We start from the raw sequence: 18,276 nt of genomic DNA, 5'->3' as shown, positions 1-18,276 counted from the left end.
CATGCTGTCACAGATTCTGGGGATTTCCTCAATTGCGCTACACATCATGCAGGCAGACACTTCATGAAGTTTAGCCGGACTCGTGATAAGCCGGACATCTCCGTGATACGTGGCTGTTGATGGGGCACGAGCACAGATCAGCACGGTTGTGACGGTCTGCCAGGGCAGGAAAATATAGCCGAGATGATCAGTGGAGATACTCCGCGGTCGGAACATGTAAATTCTGACCAAGTTATTTGGGTCATCAATGCCGCACCAATCGCTTTGTTATGAAGACTTCTCAGAGTGGCTGGCTGAGAGGGGTGCAGGTTGTGACAATTCTTCAGCTCCTGCAGCTACTCCACTGGTTTGGTGGAGCTGAAGAGTCCTTAGCGGCAAACAAGAACCAATAACCACCTACGGGTATAATTCAAGCGATGATGGTAATCAGTGAGGGAATTAAAGCTGGGGCATAATCGAGCGATCGAGATTCTCCATATGAGGTCATGTAAGGGGGTTCTGCAGTATAAAAGGTGGGTAGAAGGCGGCTGTCCATTCAGCGGATAAAGAATATCAACGAAACGCAACAATGGCTGCTCAGGATAAATATTGCTTCGAAAGAGACAAGAAAGAGTCGGAGAGGTATGGGACTACACATAGCAATGTTCGTGGATAGTCAGGCAATTCCCTAATGCCATTCTAGGCTGGATGTACAGCACCGCGTGCTCGTCCGAACCAGCGGGGATACCCTCATTCATCCTTCAATTCCAGTCGAAGACATCCGTTCTGTTGCAGATATAGCTACCGGAACTGGGTGAGTCTCTCTTCTCCGTGCAGGGCCCAGTCTTTGAAACTAATGGGTAAATATGTGGCGCAGCATTTGGCTGCGAGATCTGAAGAAATCGCTGGATACACCTCAAGTCGATCGCTACTACCATGGATTCGATATCTCATCCGAGCAATTCCCTGAGAACCCAGGAGCGATCCAGTATAGTGTTCACGATCTGACTGTCCCATTCCCTCAAGAACATTGGGGACGATATGACTTGGTACATGTTCGTCTTCTAGTCGCTGCTCTCGAGGAATCAGACTACAAAGCTGCGATCGCAAATATCTTTAAAATATTGAGTATGGAAGACCCTTCATATGCACATTGCACATTTTTCCTTGACTCGACACTAATATGACTGCAGAGCCCGGAGGCTACCTCCAATGGGAAGAAATCGACGCTGTAACTTACCTCACAAAAGGCTACCCGGTGCTCACTGAGCTTTATCGCTGTTTTGACTATGGACTGACAGCCGAGGGCAAATGCTTTCAGGCTTCAGCTAAGGTATATGAAGAGACTCGGGCAGCTGGATTCGTGGGTGTAGAGCGACTGTGTTATGATTCGCACAAGATTCCTGATCTGCACCATGATGTCGAGGAGAGACTTGCTGCGTTAATCAGAACACTTTATGCCTTCCTTTTGCTGAGATCTAAGCAGGTCGATACCGCAGAAGTCGCATCGCAAGAGGCAGAGAATCTTGCTGAAGAGCATCGGCGTCGGTGCGCAGAGGGAAATTCCCCGCCCCTGAAGTTGATGAGGGTTGTGGGTCAGAAGCCTTTGTATCGGTCATCGCTGTAGGCTAGGGTAGGAGATGATGTGTTGGTTGTTGATTGTATCTTGTGAGCAAACCTTTCTGGAACGACTTACTATAGCCAATTTGATTCTTATGAGCAAGGGTTTATCTTCAGTTAGGAGAGAAAGTAGATCCATGAAAAGTCAATACCGGACAGCATCCGCCGTATCAGCTTTCATACAGTATGTGGTGCGATATGGCAGATACTGCAATGTCTCAAGTGCAAGACTATGATCAGGTTTGTATACTTCCGCCACATAACATCCCTGTTTGCTGGCTGCGGTGAAAACAGGGAAAACGTAGCAGGCCTGCAACGGAGTTCACAGCCGAGGACAAACTAGCTATCACATCAGGACTACGCGACAGGCTTTTGTGCATCAAATCTCTAACGAATAATTAATGTGCATAGTTCTTCTGACTAATGCCCGAACTGAAAGCAAGGGATGCAAAAAGATAAAAGATAAAAGAAATGCTCCCACGCGGATTCGAACCGCGGACCTCATGATTACTAGTCATGCGCTCTACCAACTGAGCCATAGGAGCTGATTGGTTGAATTACGGGCCCTGTATATACAATATATTCTACAATCCTTTTATTCTTGCCCACCTGATCAAACCTGTGCAGTAAATACTACTAGTGAGACTAGAAGGGTACTTACACACAAAGCTACCCTACTTGTTCATTGTTGGGAGCATGAAGTCAAGTATATGGTGTGCCTCAACTCTTGTGTTTCTCATGCGTAGGTTTTGTTTTCGTTGCCCCAAGCTAGTCACTGTGTAGTATATTTCTATGCCGATAATACCAGCCCTTGTACCTGCAGATATTCCATTGACATGAGCCTACTACCTTTGGGGCGGGAATACTCGCTGCTTCGTCAAAAGGGTCCAGTTCCTACAGGAATAGGGCCACTAAGGATGATAGTCGGCGCTTTGCCCAACCACGAGCCGTCTACCAAGTACTTTGCGCCAGCCATCCCTTATTGTACGTGATCGTAGATTAACTTTAATTAAGAATGGCCCATAATAGGAACGATTTGCTTTACAGGCTGAGTATTGTGTACACAAAAATGAGGCTGTGCTATCTGGCCCGTATGCAAATGAAGGATTATTACCAATTTACCCGGATTGGCTGGCATTGGTTCTGCAACATGCTATCAGCCGAGACTTGAGAGCCACCTTCGGTAAGTCGTTCACTAACAGTGCTGTTTCATGAACAGGGTCCTTGTGAACACCCTCTGAGCACACCCGGAGATTGAACAACCCCTTGGCTAAATTGATCATTGCCCAGGGGCTGATATACATCAATCCTTGAGAATACAGGGCAAGTTCTTGGAACCAGAGACACCGTTTTGGCCAAAGCCCCCACCCTGGAAGCTGACAGAAAGCTTTTGCAGCAAGAAGCCAAGGCCGCAACAAGATTAAGGTCCGGCATGCTTAAGGCTAAACGCCGGGGATTTGCCCGGATTGGCCGTTGAGCCAGCTACTGGTCTGACTATCACAGTATGAGGGGGTGTCTGAGAGTAAGACTAGCCAAGCCAAGAAGAGGGACATGACCCGTGTCTCTCCCTCTACGCGCCTGCAAAATGAAGCCAAGGCGCCGCTGTAGCAGTGGTCCTTGGCAACCGGCGGATGGCCTGGCAATGCACTCCGCCAGGGTCCAGTTGACCCCGTTCTGTGGAGCGTGGATCGCGGCCGGATCGCATTAAGATGAAACGTCTGGCTTGGCAGGGCCCGCATCTCCTCCGCCGCTCAACCGGTATCCCATCACCATTCCCCTGCCAGGGCCCTGATATAAAACACTCTCTACGAACCTGCTGTTCAATCTTCTCCCCAAGCATTCTTTTCATCAGCCAGGATAGCTGTACATTCTTTTTTCTTACTTTCTCATCTGCGAACTACGTTCCCTTCCTTTCTACCACACATTCATTCTTTAACCCTAAGTTCAAATCACCTTCATTTCACCTACCACCATGAAGACTACCACCTACAGTTTGCTCGCTCTGGCAGCGGCTTCCAAGCTGGCCTCCGCCCACACCACCGTCCAGGCCGTCTGGATCAACGGCGAGGACCAGGGTCTCGGTAACACCGACGATGGCTACATCCGCTCTCCCCCCAGCAACAGCCCCGTCACCGACGTCACCTCCACCGACATGACCTGCAACGTCAACGGTGACCAGGCTGCCTCCAAGACCCTCTCCGTCAAGGCCGGTGACGTTGTCACCTTCGAGTGGCACCACAGCGACCGCTCCGCCTCCGACGACATCATCGCCTCCTCCCACAAGGGTCCCGTCCAGGTCTACATGGCCCCGACGGCCAAGGGCTCCAACGGCAACAACTGGGTCAAGATCGCTGAGGACGGATACCACAAGAGCTCCGATGAGTGGGCCACCGACATCCTGATCGCCAACAAGGGCAAGCACAACATCACCGTTCCCGACGTTCCCGCCGGTAACTACCTCTTCCGCCCTGAGATCATCGCCCTCCACGAGGGTAACCGCGAGGGTGGTGCCCAGTTCTACATGGAGTGTGTCCAGTTCAAGGTCACCTCCGACGGCTCCAACGAGCTTCCCTCCGGTGTCTCCATCCCCGGTGTCTACACCGCCACTGACCCCGGTATCCTCTTCGACATCTACAACTCCTTCGACAGCTACCCCATCCCCGGCCCGGATGTCTGGGATGGCTCCAGCTCTGGCTCCTCCAGCTCCGGATCCTCTTCCGCTGCTGTCTCCTCGGCTGCTGCTGCTACTACCTCTGCCGTCGCTGCCACCACCCCCGCCACCCAGGCTGCCGTTGAGGTCTCTTCCTCTGCTGCTGCTGCTACCACCGAAGCTGCCGCTCCCGTCGTCAGCTCTGCTGCCCCCGTCCAGCAGGCTACCTCCGCTGTGACCAGCCAGGCCCAGGCCGCCCCCACCACCTTCGCCACCTCTTCCAAGAAGTCCTCCAAGACTGCCTGCAAGAACAAGACCAAGTCCAACTCCCAGGTTGCTGCTGCTACCTCCAGTGTCGTTGCCCCCGCTGCTACCTCTAGCGTCGTCCCCGTTGTCAGTGCCAGCGCTAGCGCTTCCGCCGGCGGTGTTGCTAAGCAGTACGAGCGCTGCGGTGGTATCAACCACACTGGCCCTACTACTTGCGAGAGCGGCTCTGTCTGCAAGAAGTGGAACCCTTACTACTACCAGTGCGTCGCATCTCAGTAAATCAAGCATTGATTTGCTGTGATTCGAGTATTGGTTGGATTTAAGTCCAGTCGAGCTTGGTATGGAGAGAGAAGAGATTTAGTTGTTGGGTGGATGTGGATGTAACCAGCAATTAGGTCTTAGTTGAATAATAGAAACATTTTAATCAAAGCAAGAAAGTAATTATTATTGGTTGTAGTAAGAAGTGATATTGACGGCTCACTTCGATCAGGAGTGGTTTTGACTTCTCACTCTGATCATAAACCAATGAATTTAGCAGACATGATGACTCAAGACAGGACAGATCGCTATCGCTCAGAACGTAGTAAATCAAACATTGAACAGTCACAGACACAGCAAAACGCTAAACTTAAATAGAAAATATAGAAATATCTCAAAATTAATAGGAGCACCATCACATACCCTCCTCACGGCTCTTCACCAAAAACGAACAAACACCCCAATAAACCTTCAAGAACTCATCTCGATCTTCCTCCTTCAGCAAATCATACTCTCTAGTTCCCTTCATGGCCAGCTTGTCCTTCAAACATCTGCCTTGACGCAGATCTTCAAAGTAATTATGTGGCACCTCGGCCCGAGTAACCCGGTACTTGGAGAGATTAGCCGTAATGCAGAAAGACACGTACGGATCGCGCTTCTGGCCCTGTTCAAATTTCACAGCCATGGGGAGGAGAAGGCATGAAAATAAGTTATTACGGGCTTGTCTTTTTGATAGGTCGTAGGTGTCCTATGTTGATGTTGGTTATTAGTTTTGGTGTGCTGAATGGGTAAGTTGTTATGAGTAGGAGGAAGGGCATACCAAAAGCACGACTAAGGGACATTGTCTCCATTTGTCGTCAGGACCGAATATTCCGCCATCGCAGGGGAGTACACCCTTCATGTTTAACTTGGCGAGATTGTATCGGATAGAATATTTGTCGATGATGCTGTTGTGGTTTGAATATCAGTTGCGCTCTTCATTTGTTGGGAATGGTAGTGACGCTTACAAGTTTGCCCTGAAGATGTCCATACGGAGACCAAGGATACTCAAGGTGGAGTCGATGGTGGGTGGGACATCGTCACGGTACTTGTCCAAGTCGTGGATCCAGGATAAGGTGAGAAAGATGGTAAGGATATCATTCTTCCTTATTGGGGACTCGTGCGGTTTATAGTGGTAGTCCAGGATTTCTTGCTTGCTGGGGGTGATGAAATCTTCATTCAGCTTTGCGAAAGCTGTGCGCTCAGATATGTTAGCTATTATTTGGTCAGTTGTCTTTGTTATAGGGAGGATGGCATACATTTGAGAATCTTTTCGTCGGTGGGAAAAGAATTCCCAAGTAGGTCGATGGGAGTGACATTCTTGTCGGAGACACAGTTGAGAGCGTGCACTTGCTCAGTCGTCCAGTATTTGCCTCTTTGGTAGAAGAAGGTTCGTGGATATATTCTGTTGGTGGGTTGAATGGTAGTCTTCACTGCGGGTGCAGGAGTGGCTGGGAGATGAGCAGCAGATGACTGCGCAGTGGCAACTTGCATGCTGGGGTACTGCATAGTGTTATTTTGGATATGGATTTGTTCCACAAACGGAAAACAGAAGGTGAGGGTAGAATATAGTGATAGGAGTTTGTCGAACATAGCAGAGTTGAAAGAAGTTGCTTGTGCTGAGCGTGTATAGTGGAGTCGGGATTCTTAGCAGACAGTTGCAGAGAAAGACAGCAGAGGCTTACGGCTGTGGGATTCCTGCGACTTATGTTCCTGCTGGCTGAAAACTCTTCGGCTGTGTCGACGATGCCAGAATACCGTCATACACTTGGGAACATGCTTTGAGGAATGATTCACGTTATATAACACGTCGGATCCCTGGACCATGGATAGCGCCCAGAGGGGCGCGGCGGTCCGTATGTGTGCGTCTCGAGTTTCGAGGGACATGTTACGCTTGCAGCAGGATTTTATAGCTCTTTATCCCTCGAAATGTATCGTCTTTAGTTCTCGCATTTTACGGATTAAAGGGAGGGAATTTCCATTAAACCGATGATAGTAAATTCAACAACCCGTCTCAAGGGGAATCATCGAACAAAGGGCATTAGTATACTGGCATGTAGAGGAAGACTCTTTGTTGGAATCTACAATGGTATTGTCCATGAAGCGTAATATAACATGGTATTATACGTTGAACGTTATGGCCTGTAAAGGTTTAGGGCTGAAGTATAGAGATGAACGGTGATTGGAGTGACTTCTACTCAACCAGGGGACAGTAGTACGCAGCCTCAGACATGGAAATAGTAGCCATGCGCCACGTGGACGTCAGGTTCGGGGGGTCAATTCCGGAGCCTGCGTCATTATTCCAGCTACATTGTGTAGGGGAGAAAATTAGGTAATGTTGACCACTTTCACACATTAGTCTGTAGGATGACAGGACTATACATAGATCTGGATAGATCAATGGAATGGTGATGGGTCTGATAGAATGCAGGGATGGAGCTAACCGGGCTACTTCATTGACTTGGGCACATTCAAGGAGATTTTGATGTTAAAGGTGTATGCATGAGGATGGAAGCCGAGACAGCATAGAGTGTGAAGACTAAAATGACAAGGGCTTGGCTAACTATATATACAGGAGAACAAGACTCTTTTACAGACGTAGGCGCGTATCGATGCGGCACCTGATCTTGTGTCTATTGACAAGAGGCATGAATGAATCGGCAAGTTCCACAGTTGTGACGGGATGATGGGGGAAAGAAATACTAACTACTAGAGGTGCGGAAGTGATGACCAATGGTTAGGGGGTGGGAGATAGCCTAGCCAGTTTGCTAATTAGTAGATGCGAAAGAACGGGCTCAGCGGTCGCTTTACCAAGAAGGAATCCAAAACAAAAAAAAAAAAAAAAAAAAAAAAAAAAAAAACCATCAGGTAAACGCAGCGAGGCGGCAGGAGCACAAAGACAAAAAGATGTGACAAGGGTGGGATTCGAACCCACGCCATCTTACGATGACCAGGAAGCTCGGAAGCTGACTGTTAAGGTGAACCTTAACCTGGCGCCTTAGACCGCTCGGCCACCTTGCCGTTGTTATGATAATGGCTCTTAATAATAATACATAAGGGCCGCAACGCATACTATTACCGTAACACGCTCAGCCTCAGGAATAGCTGCGCTGAGTCCATTGTGTTAAGCATTGTTTAGATATCTGTGTATTTATTTTATTCTAAAGCAAGAGGCTTGCATCTAATCGATCCAATCAGCATTATGGACTGCGTCACAACGACAGATTGTATCGTATTCGAATTTTCTTTGCTCGGCATGATATTCCTACCTTGCAGGTCATCCAGGATATATATTGGTCGTCACTGCGGCTTCAACCAAGCCTGGTACTGAAAGACTCCAGCACATCGAAGTAAACATTCGTGATCATCTCATTAGTACTAAGAAAGCCCACCATTAAACATACATCATTGAAAATAGAAATTATCATTAATGAGAGCAAACTGCCATCATCGCATCCTCAAAATCCCCACCCGAAACATAACTCTTCACCAACGAGCGCATATTCCCTCCCATCGTTCCCTTGACCCTCGCGAAATACTCCGGATTCCAATGCAATCTGACAGTCCAATACACGAGCCTCTTCTCATTAGCCCCATTGGACCCAAAGAAACACTCCTTCAAAGTCGCACCATGGAATGAGACCGGATCCCTTGCTACCCGCAACATCGTAACCAGCGCATCCTCCAAATGCCCCGAAAACTCGCTCCGAATGACCTTCTCAAGAGGAACATGATACATTCTCTCGAACTCCCCAGCCAACACATTCAGCCTCTCATCGGACGAGTTCATGAAGATACCGAAAAGAGCGACCTCGTCTGTTCCCACCTTCCCAGCGGTCACACGATGAAGTTCTCTCACGTCAGTGTCCACGCCGCGCGGATCAAAGGGAGTTCCCGGTTCGGGGCGTCTAGCGTTGAGCAGCATCTCAAAAAACCGCTCTGTCTTCCCACTCAGTTCTCCCTTGATGTCATCGAGAAGCGACTTGTGGTATTTGTCCCGGTAGGCGCGCTGAATTGCATGCAGATCGGCATTGCTCCGTCCTAGAAGAACATCGTTCAATCCCTTTTCGTTCGTGCCCAGCCCGCTCATCGCGTCGTGGAGGTACGTGATATCTGATTCCAATGGACCTGTGGCGAGCGAAACGAGGATGGTCTCGAACGATCCCGAGGTCTCGGACTTCAGGTCCTTGGTTAGGGATCGGTTGTGCATCTTTTCGTAGGTATGGCGGATAAGTGCCATTCGGTTGGGGTCGGTGGTGCTAGTCAGGACGCGAATGAGCGCTTTCTCGTCCGTACCGAAGCCCTTCATGGCTTTGCGGAGAGCTTCGGCTTCGTTGGATGCTGTCCCTGGGGCAAGGAAGGTAGGGTCATAGCCGGGGGAGGGACGGGAGGGCATTGGGCCTTGTTGTGGGGGATAGTTGGGGTAGGGTCCGCCTGCTCCTGCAGGTCCCATCATCGGTGGTGGCTGTTGGCCTGGAGGGCCCGGAGGGAAGGATTGGTACTGCTGTTGTGGCGCATTCGGGTAACCTGGCTGAGGAGGATGCCCTTGTGGATAGCTCTGCTGGGATGGAGGGCCTTGATGCGGATATCCCATGCCCTGCTGTGGTGGTGGGTATGAAGGATACGGACCAGGCTGCTGGGGATGCTGGCCGCTCATGGGAGGTGGGTATGGAGAGGCACCCTGTGGTGGATGTTGCTGCTGAGGAGGGTATGGTGATTGTGTTTGCTGTGGATGATGGCCGGCCATTGGAGGTGGGTATGAACCGTGCTGTTGAGGAGGCTGATGAGCGCTTGGACCTTGCTGGTAGGGGCCTGGACCCTGCGGGGGATATTGTGGATATTGTTGGTGCTGGCCATACTGTCCCTGCGGCGGCGGGTACTGTCCTGCAGGGGGATATTGATTATAGCCCTGCGGCGGACCCTGTCCGTAAGGTTGCTGATACGACATGGTTCCTCTTTAAAAAGAAAGTAGATTGAGAATGGAAACAGTGGTTAATGATGACGATGAAGTGAGATTGAGGAAGTGGGGGTGTGCGACGTTAAGTATCTGACTGCTGAAGCTTACAGACGGGCGCAGCCACAGGGACGGAAATGAAGAGCGACGGCACAGCCACTAAGGGACCAAGTGAATGGTTTGATTGGGCTGACCCGAGGAGCAGAGTTCACGAAGGAACGGTTCAAGTGGGGGGAAGTGGCTGAGCGGAGTGAATATCTGCCATGGAAGGCCCCAAGGACGGACAGTGGTAATTTCCTGATCGGGAAAGTTAGATGCTTGACAGTTCGATGAGAGATAGAGATATCCGTGGCTAGTGAGGCTGACAGCATGCAGTATGCTACTTAAATTCCGGGAGAACAAGTCTTGCTGTACAGGAATGATCCGAAAGTCTCCTATCTTATCAATCACATATCGCGAAGAACCATTATCAGCTATAGACACCTAATATACATTTGTTTTACATAGCTATACACCAAGAACATGAATGTACATGACACGGAAAAAATAGAAAAAAAAGGAAAAAAAAAAAGTAATAATACATCGGGTATATCTGCCTACGAACTATGATGCCCATGCTCATGCTCGCGCTCACTCATATGTCCCAGCCCCGCCCTCTGCAACTCGTGCCACTTCTGGATCACCGCGGACCGTTCTTGCGTTGTAGCCGCACACATCTCCTCAATACCCTGCTGCATACGCGAAGCTAGAATATCTTTCGTCTTGCTCTTCGAGAGCGAGTTGCGAAGACTCTTGTGCATCCCTTCTAGTGGGTAGCCTGCCAAACCCCAGAGGCCTAAGTAGGTTTCAGTTAGCTCTGACATCGCGAGTTTTGTCGAGGACAAACTCACCAGCAGTGGGTTTGAGAAAGACACCACCTACGCCCTTCCCAATACCTGTCAGCAATCCCTTTGCACCAGACTTTTCTATCCCGACCACAGGCTGTGTGACAAGTCCGGTAATGCCGTTGTAGAATCCATGCGTGAATTCCTATACTCATCAGCAAACCTCATCTCATTTCTCTCGGGAACCCAGAGAACATACCGTCCCAGCAGCGCGGAACCCGCTCCTCACTCCAAGCACTCGTGGCGAATCCTCCACTAAGGTATCATGATACAGTTTGGGGGCATTGTGAAACCCCTTCGTCAGACTCAAAGTCAGATCCGTAGGCAATTTAATAAGCCAGTTCGCAATATGCTTTGTCGCACGGGCGCTATGATACGATGTCTCAGCTAGGATTTCCTTTGTATGGGACATTTCCCTCGTTCGCAAACGGGTAATGGTTCGCTCGAGATCAAGCTCCGCGCCCATATCATCATCTGTTGTGTCGAACGTCTCGGTGTCAGAGCTGCTTGTGTGCGGGCTGGATGATTCACCACCGCTGGGGCTGTTGGTGGCTCCGTTTAGATTTTGCTGTCGGTCGGGAATAGCCTGATCTCGGTTTATATCTTCCCCAGCAGAGTGATAGGCTTCATCGGATTCGATTGAATCTCGAGAGTTCTCGTTGTAGGAGGGTTGCTCGCGTTCGCCATTCTCATATTGGTTCTGATCCGCCGTTACTGAACGTTGGTTGTCACCATTCGGGATCACATCAGTCCCGACACCCGAATCGAGAGACGTCTCTGTTCGCCCACGGCGGTGCCGGTGGAAGGACGATTTATCGAGATAGGAAGGACGAAGCTCTTTCTTCCAATCATGTTTGTGATGGAGGCGACGTTCATGCGTTGTCGAAAATATGCCTCGCATTCCGCTAGGCGCCTCCGCGATGCTGGTGACGAAACCCGAGACGATACCATAGAGAACCTCCGCACCGGCTGACAATGGTCCCCTAGGATCTCGATTGGTGTCGTATTCGCGTGAACGATATCTGAATTCCTCCGTTAGCCATATACCCCGGATGCACAAGAGATAAACTACACAGAACATACAGGACAACATTCCGCGGACTAATCAAACCAGTCTCCACCAACACCGCCGCAGCAAATGTGCTCAGCTTGATATGCGAATGCTTCACCCACCACACAGCCGGCCGATTTGGACAGAGAGAGCACCGCATAGTCTGCACATCCAGGTGTTGATAAAAGCTAGCAGCGGCATTTTGCACCCCCCGCTCCTTACGCATATCCCTTCCGATTTCTTTCGCCTTTTCTAACGTCTCTGGCTCAAGAGCCTGCTTGATCGCTTTCGTTAGCTTCTCCGCTGTTAGCTGCTTATGCGGGATAGGCAGTGGGCCAGCGCCAGCGCGAGCCACAATCGAGCCCCAGAACGGCTGATCGCCGAAAAACGGGATGATGATGGTCGGACGACCTAGTACTAGCCCGGCGGCTGTGGTGCCCGCTCCGCCGTGATGAATAACGCAGGACACGTGCTGGAAGAGCCAGTCGTGTGGACATTTGTCGATCATGAAGATGTTCTCTGGGATTTCGTCTTCGTCTGCTCCGAGGTTACCCCATCCTTTGGAGACGACCGCCCGTTGCCCGCTTTCGCGGATGGCCTGGAAGACTTTCTTCGTTAGTGAGCCGGGGTTGTCTACGACGATGGAGCCAAAGCCGACGTAAATTGGAGGAGGGCCGGATTCGAGAAAGTTGGCCAGATCGTCGGGGGGTGTGTAGTCTGAGGCGGTAGACAGGAATGAGAAGCCGGTGATGTCTATGTTGTCTCCCCAGTCTCCGGGTTTGGGGAGGAGGGCTGGTGACCAGAGATAAGTGTATGGGATGCGCAATCGGTGCGCGATACTCGGTGCCCGAATAGCGTCTAACGGGTCCAGCCCGAGATCGCGCTTTCGGAAAGAATTGATCAGATCTCCCAGGCCCTCCCACATGAGGATCTCGACAATAGCATACGAAGCAAAATTAGCGGCGGAGGGCTTCGTGTTTTTCGTGCGGATAGTCGCCAGCGGATGAGGAAAAGACTGTGTTGCAGACCAGGGCATTCTATACCCTTTTGGTCAGCTCATCCGATCACCTTGAATTTTGAAAGGGGATGCGCACGTAAACATCATATTCAACGGAATACCCAACTTCTCAGCACAGCTCAAATGCACAAAAGTCGGCGGATTCGCAATAATAGCATCCGCCACGAACGGCATCGTGCGATAATCCGCCGTGTCACTCCATGGATCCTCCGGAATATGATGCATCCCGGTCCCATCACCCGTCTCATAGCACGAGCGCCAACAACCCGAGAAGATGGCCTTCATTTCGCGTCTCCGGCGGGGGATAGCCCCACTACGCAACGTACTCATATGCGGCATCAAGCCCGGATTCCGCACCATAAATGCCATCAACTCGGCCGGGTCACCGCCGATATTGAAGAACTCGAGACCAGAATGTTCGATAGATTCACGAAAGGCGAGATGTGTGGCGAGACGGACGCGGTGACCGTGGGATTTGAGGATTTTGCCCAGCGCAATGAAGGGTTGGACGTCGCCGCGGGAGCCGACGACTTGGATGACGATGTTGAGTTTTAGGGCGCAGGGGGGTTTTCCGTCTTCGATGAGGCAGACTGATGGTTTGCGCTCTTCGCGGAGGGGTTCGGGTTGCTGTTGGAGGTGTTTGATTATTTTTGATACCCAGGGTTTGCGTTCGCGGATCTTGATGTCCAGGCGGCCATCGTCTAGTGGAATTCATGATAGTTAGTAGCTGGGATTGAGGGAAGTGTGCATCTAGAGGGGTAGAGAATGAGCGCACCCATTACCCGGACTCCGGTATTCAGTCCCCTCTCATGATAATGCGCACGCCGGGGATTCCGCCCATGACCGGCGCTGTTGGTGGTTTGTTGGGCAATGTGCTCGTCCGGCCAGTCGTCGGCCGTTGGGCCATCTTGGGGCGGCATCTCTGCTAGCAGAGATAGACGGATTCGACCATGTGCGGCCAATAGGAAAGGTTGGGACGTTCGTTGATGTGTTCAAGGACAATCGATGAGGAACTGAATGATTGCGGAAAGAAAGAACAGCCATAAGCAAAAATCACAGCTGAGCAAAAAGTGTGGACAGTTGATGTCAAAAGCAACCCTGGCGGAGGCCCGGCTGGTGACGCCATAGTCGAAATGCTTCATGGCAGAGCAACAAGGGAGACCCACGGATGATCGCATGGGCGAACCAGTGGAGCTGCCCTTTTCAGGGTTCAAGCTGCCTTTGTCCCTCCCAGGAAATTGGCCTAGGCTAGGCTCTTGCGTCTTTTCTGGGGCTTGTCCTTTTCGCTCAACGTACACTTCAGTAGTCTGCCCATTCTGAAGCTATTAGGATTAGCCACGACTGACTAAAACCATGCTACTGCTTAACTAACTAACTTAGAGATCTTCCACTGAGCTATGACTTCACTCTCCCCTGGGATCACCACCTTATTGCTGATGATCGACGGCACTGTTCGGGGCCCCTCCGCCCTCATCCGCAGCGGTCCGAAACGGCGAATATCCCACAGTGGGCATTCGGCATTTCCCACACTCTTCAAGATTCCATGGACATACCAAGTGAATTTGGAATGAGAGAAAACAAATTATGTAGATTTGGAATCATTTCGTAAGATCTCTAAAACTCTTGATAATCTATGTCGCCACTATCTATGCACCCGATCGGAGCAACCGCTAGTTCTTCAGTCGCCGATCATCGCCATCCCGGTCCTCCAGTGCTTTGGCAATAAGCCCGACCCGGTCGGCCATCAGAATATTGATGCCAGCATCGACTTGGAGCTACGTAGGTAGAGTTAGTATACTTCCGAGTTAATCCTCGGGATATATGACTCACTTGGGCATTCTCGGGGATATTATTGAGTGGTCCATACGAGCCACACACGAGCCCCGACCGCTGGACGTATCCGATCAGCCGAGGGCATATGATCAAAGTCTCGGAGGCCAGAACAATTCCATTGAGGCCCCACTGCTGGGCAAATCGCACTGCAGCTTGCAGACTACCGGCTCGCTTCTCTCTGTCTGTGACTGGGGGTTTTCCGGCGTTGGTGATGTACATGACTGGATAGGTTTGCTGTTTGAGTGCCAAGAGAATGCAGATCTCGGGGGTGAATGAGGACAGGATAATGTTTCTGCTGTTCCCCAGGGTGAATACTTTCTCGAGGATTTTATCCACGAATATGTTGATTTCGATCGCTACTGGGGCTACTCCTGCTTCGGTGGCTTCGTGGATTCGGGGGTACTCTGAATCATTGTCAGCAATGTTCTCTGAGATGAGATACGGAGACGACTCACTGATCTCGACGTTGAAACCAAGGTTTTCCGGTAGCTGGGTTAGTAGCTCTTCGATGGTTGCAAACGAGTCCTGGATAACGTGGCCTCGGGTGTTGGGCTTGAAACCTTTGCTCATGTAGTCTACGGTGTGTCTCATCCTCTCTTGCATTTGTTGCGCTCCTTGCTCGTAGCCCCTGGTAAGAGACCGGGAGCGTGGATTCTTATGGTCGTATCTGCTTCCCAAGATGGGCGTTGGATGCCCCATTGGGAATTGTATTCTGCTCGCATGCAGGAACTGTAAAGTTAGATAGGTTCCGAGGAGTCCGTAGAGACAATGCTGCTAACCTGGTCTAGAGTCACATCATGCACTGGGACGTCAGTCCCAGACTCGCTTAAGGAAAAGTCGTGATATGCAACAGGTACAAGGTCCCTGGTCAATTGAGCATCTGGAGTATTTTAGTACATGATGTACACGATAGAAAACGATAGACAACAAATGACATACCAAACTATAACACGTTAGACCAGTAACTTAGAATACGGAAGTTCAACATTACCTCGACAAAAGAAGCTCCCAGACTGGCAGCTGATAGGAATGACTGGGCACAATGAGCATATAGTCTAGTTAGATGAACTGACACTCACCTCGACTGTGTTCTCTCCTAACTGTAAGTATTCATGCCCGGCAACATTCTGCCCGAAGCCTGTACTTTGTCAGCGGCGATCGCAAATACACCTCAGCCTGCATGCTTACCTCGATGTCCTACGAGACAAAAATCGTCTTGACGGAGAAAGCATTCTCTCACAGAGGGAATACTGGGATGCTGAAATGGCTTGATTATAAGAAATGTGAAGGTCACCGTAGCTATAGCCTGGAATGACCCCCTCTCGAGAATGGGAATACTTCTCTCGCGCACCAGACTTTCCCGGTTCTCACCAAAGGAATTGAGATTGTCTATCAGCAGCGCTGTACCACCACCAAGCAACTCTGCTTGGCCGTCATGACCATCGCCTAAATCGAGGAGTTCTAGGCGCAGTTCTGCCTCGCCCGTGGTTGGAAGCTCGAAGATAAATGATTCGTTAGCTGTGTCACCGAGAAAGGACTTGTTGATTTGACGGGCAGAGTCATTCCCAGGAGAAGAAACTTTCAGTGCAAGGTCATTGCCCGTGGCTTTCGTTTTCAGTGATGGTGTTCGAAATTCAAATGGGTTCACCTGCTTTCCATCCTGCAAGCTGCCAAGGTAAACCACCAGTTGCGGCCGTTGATGTAGAGCCTTGACATTGTCATCCTGCTGCGCCAATGATGCGGCCGTTAGCACATCAGTACCGGACTCCCACTTGGATGGCCCTGTTATTCCCTTCGCCAAAGCAAGATGTCCCCGAAAAGCGGCATGCTCCTGTGCTGTCCAACCGCGGTGGTCCTTGATGTCCCGGTCGGCTCCATGCTCGAGAAGCACAGCGACGACACTCTGGTGACCTTCGACACAGGCGACAGCTAGCGGGGTCCAACCGTAGATTGGCTCCACCGAGCTGAGCTCAGAGACGCATACGGTTTCTAACAATTGTTTGACGCGATCCGCCCTTCCGGTACGCGCGGCGACATGCAGTGGGCTGGCCCCTTCACAGTTCCTGGGCGTCCGACAGAAGCGAGAGCAGGCCTGAGAGATGACCGCAATCAGATCCTCATACTCGTAGTGCAACGCAGTAAATAGTGTTCGACTGAACAATGGTGCTATTCCGTCGTCCTTATCGGATGCGTGCAGGACTTTTTCCAAGTAAACCAGAACAGATGAAACGGCGTCTCGGTGGTTGCCAACAGCCGCATACTCAAAAGGTGAACAGTCTCGTTTGTCAGTATGCATAATCAGGCACCATTTGGAAGCCTTGTCCCAGCTTTTAGCGACATTAAATATTGCCACGCACTCCCACAAAAGACCGTATGAAGCAGCATAGTGCAGAGGGAAGCGCCCGAGAGTATCTTCCGAGAGCAGAACCTCCTCTGATCTGGGTCCTAGCTTCCCAATCACCTGGCAGAGCAGATCTCGGATTTTACAAAAGAGTATACAGGAATACGGCGCCGATAGTTGCATCTTCCGGAAACCCAGAACCGTAAACAAGCGATTCAATAATGTAGCCTGAATGGGAATATCGTTTTGAGGCAGCACATCAAATAGCAAAGTGTAGACAGTATTGGGTCGCAGTTCATATACCGCCAGCTCCAGCAGATGGAAGAGAAATAGTTTCGCTGATGATTTGCTCTGCTGTAAGGACTCATCTACCATAGAAACCACGATTGAAGGTTGATCCTGCCGTAGTGCCTCATAAAGTGGGGATTGTGGGTAGACCGGCCTGCTGCTGGGATCTGAAAGTGCCTCCTGTAGATGAGCAATCCATAATCCAAGATTCCGAGTCAGAGCTTTCCTCGATGGATTTTGTTCCTCGAATTTGTCCAGATCATTTCGTCCAGCAGATCGGGTTTTCTCCCTACCCAGATATTTGTCAATCTTTGTGTGGATACGAGAAACCGCTTCAACGTCCAATTGTTGGTACCGCTGCAGTTGGATTACCTCCTTAGAAAACCTAGAAAGCGATTGGCAAAGGATTTCAATGTCAAGCCGGGAGAGCTTGTACGCCGTAGTTATATCGAAATTGCAAAAGCTTATGCAGTAATGGCTCTGTATCTCCTCTGCTTGCTTTCGAAGATAGCTTTCTTGCTCTTTGCGAAACCGAAGATGACCCGCGATGCTCAGGTCTAGACATGATTGCGCTTCTATTGAAAGGTAAGACATGTATAAAGTTAAGACACGTAATCATCATAATTTTGGGTTTCTTTCAAGTAACGAACCTGAGAAGTCGGGACGAGTTTGCTCCTCTGTAGCTTTCTCAACAGCGATCTTCAGCAGTCTCTTGAGCCGATTGTATGGAACATGATGCTCCGCCCATTCTGGGACTTGATGGAGGTGAATATTTCGACCGAACCTCATGTTGAAAATTTAGGCGGAATCACACAAGTATTGGAAGATGGACAGTAAGAAAGAGTTGCGATATGTTGTACGGGAGTCTCACAACTGAGGGGCAGACCGAAGTACAGGCGCCCGAAGGTAGGAGACAACAAACTGTTGTAAGAAAGGGGGTAGCAAAGGAAAGAAAGTTAAAAGAGAATAAAGCAGCGATACTCTTGTAGGCCAAAGCCTTGTCCTACATGACCTCTCTTGGCTTTTCGAACCGCATCCTTTTTGGTGTCTTCGCGGACTTTTACGTAGCTTGCCTGATTGCTTCATAAAAAGTA

General features: G+C 50.3%; 6 protein-coding genes and 2 non-coding genes across 8 annotated transcripts; 2 read left to right on the top strand and 6 right to left on the bottom strand.

Annotated features, from left to right (window-relative positions):
• Positions 1 to 568: 568 nt before the first annotated feature.
• BO79DRAFT_249555 (class I SAM-dependent methyltransferase) lies at positions 569 to 1,606 on the top strand (the record flags this gene model as incomplete). The annotated part of the gene is made up of 4 exons (XM_025685780.1): positions 569 to 621; positions 683 to 793; positions 857 to 1,107; positions 1,173 to 1,606. The coding sequence occupies 4 exons, from the start codon at positions 569 to 571 to the stop codon at positions 1,604 to 1,606; spliced, it is 849 nt and encodes a 282-aa protein (XP_025545172.1).
• Positions 1,607 to 2,071: 465 nt separating this feature from the next.
• Positions 2,072 to 2,144, bottom strand: BO79DRAFT_t4. The gene has a single exon. It is a non-coding gene; the product is annotated as a tRNA-Thr (tRNA).
• A 1,280-nt stretch (positions 2,145 to 3,424) lies between these two features.
• On the top strand, positions 3,425 to 4,862 carry eglD (putative endoglucanase). Its single transcript, XM_025686480.1, has 2 exons — positions 3,425 to 4,357; positions 4,469 to 4,862. The coding sequence occupies exons 1-2, from the start codon at positions 3,572 to 3,574 to the stop codon at positions 4,793 to 4,795; spliced, it is 1,113 nt and encodes a 370-aa protein (XP_025545171.1). The 5' UTR covers positions 3,425 to 3,571; the 3' UTR covers positions 4,796 to 4,862.
• A 327-nt stretch (positions 4,863 to 5,189) lies between these two features.
• Positions 5,190 to 6,322, bottom strand: BO79DRAFT_223408 (uncharacterized protein; the record flags this gene model as incomplete). Its single annotated transcript, XM_025683601.1, has 4 exons — positions 5,190 to 5,522; positions 5,595 to 5,721; positions 5,782 to 6,007; positions 6,073 to 6,322. 4 exons carry the CDS (start codon positions 6,320 to 6,322, stop codon positions 5,190 to 5,192), a joined length of 936 nt encoding a protein of 311 aa, XP_025545170.1.
• A 1,401-nt stretch (positions 6,323 to 7,723) lies between these two features.
• BO79DRAFT_t3 lies at positions 7,724 to 7,834 on the bottom strand. The gene has a single exon. It is a non-coding gene; the product is annotated as a tRNA-Leu (tRNA).
• A 357-nt stretch (positions 7,835 to 8,191) lies between these two features.
• On the bottom strand, positions 8,192 to 9,806 carry BO79DRAFT_206143 (Annexin). Its single transcript, XM_025681914.1, has one exon. The coding sequence runs from the start codon at positions 9,759 to 9,761 to the stop codon at positions 8,241 to 8,243; it is 1,521 nt and encodes a 506-aa protein (XP_025545169.1). The 5' UTR covers positions 9,762 to 9,806; the 3' UTR covers positions 8,192 to 8,240.
• A 546-nt stretch (positions 9,807 to 10,352) lies between these two features.
• BO79DRAFT_241833 (putative UDP-glucose,sterol transferase) lies at positions 10,353 to 13,791 on the bottom strand. Its single transcript, XM_025685164.1, has 6 exons — positions 13,496 to 13,791; positions 12,797 to 13,421; positions 11,735 to 12,739; positions 10,851 to 11,673; positions 10,658 to 10,796; positions 10,353 to 10,602 (listed from the first exon to the last, which is right to left on the bottom strand). The coding sequence occupies exons 1-6, from the start codon at positions 13,638 to 13,640 to the stop codon at positions 10,364 to 10,366; spliced, it is 2,976 nt and encodes a 991-aa protein (XP_025545168.1). The 5' UTR covers positions 13,641 to 13,791; the 3' UTR covers positions 10,353 to 10,363.
• A 599-nt stretch (positions 13,792 to 14,390) lies between these two features.
• BO79DRAFT_261396 (ankyrin repeat-containing protein) lies at positions 14,391 to 17,999 on the bottom strand (the record flags this gene model as incomplete). The annotated part of the gene is made up of 9 exons (XM_025686479.1): positions 17,833 to 17,999; positions 15,742 to 17,757; positions 15,633 to 15,691; positions 15,545 to 15,586; positions 15,493 to 15,496; positions 15,333 to 15,433; positions 15,009 to 15,282; positions 14,551 to 14,957; positions 14,391 to 14,495 (listed from the first exon to the last, which is right to left on the bottom strand). Exons 1-9 carry the CDS (start codon positions 17,969 to 17,971, stop codon positions 14,391 to 14,393), a joined length of 3,147 nt encoding a protein of 1,048 aa, XP_025545167.1. The 5' UTR covers positions 17,972 to 17,999.
• Between the last annotated feature and the right edge of the window lie 277 nt (positions 18,000 to 18,276).

This window comes from Aspergillus costaricaensis (genome assembly GCF_003184835.1).
Source record: "Aspergillus costaricaensis CBS 115574 unplaced genomic scaffold BO79scaffold_1, whole genome shotgun sequence".
Classification (NCBI taxonomy): Eukaryota; Fungi; Ascomycota; class Eurotiomycetes; order Eurotiales; family Aspergillaceae; genus Aspergillus; species Aspergillus costaricensis.
Note: the sequence above shows the minus strand (reverse complement) of the source record. Positions and strands in the feature narration are given on the sequence as shown.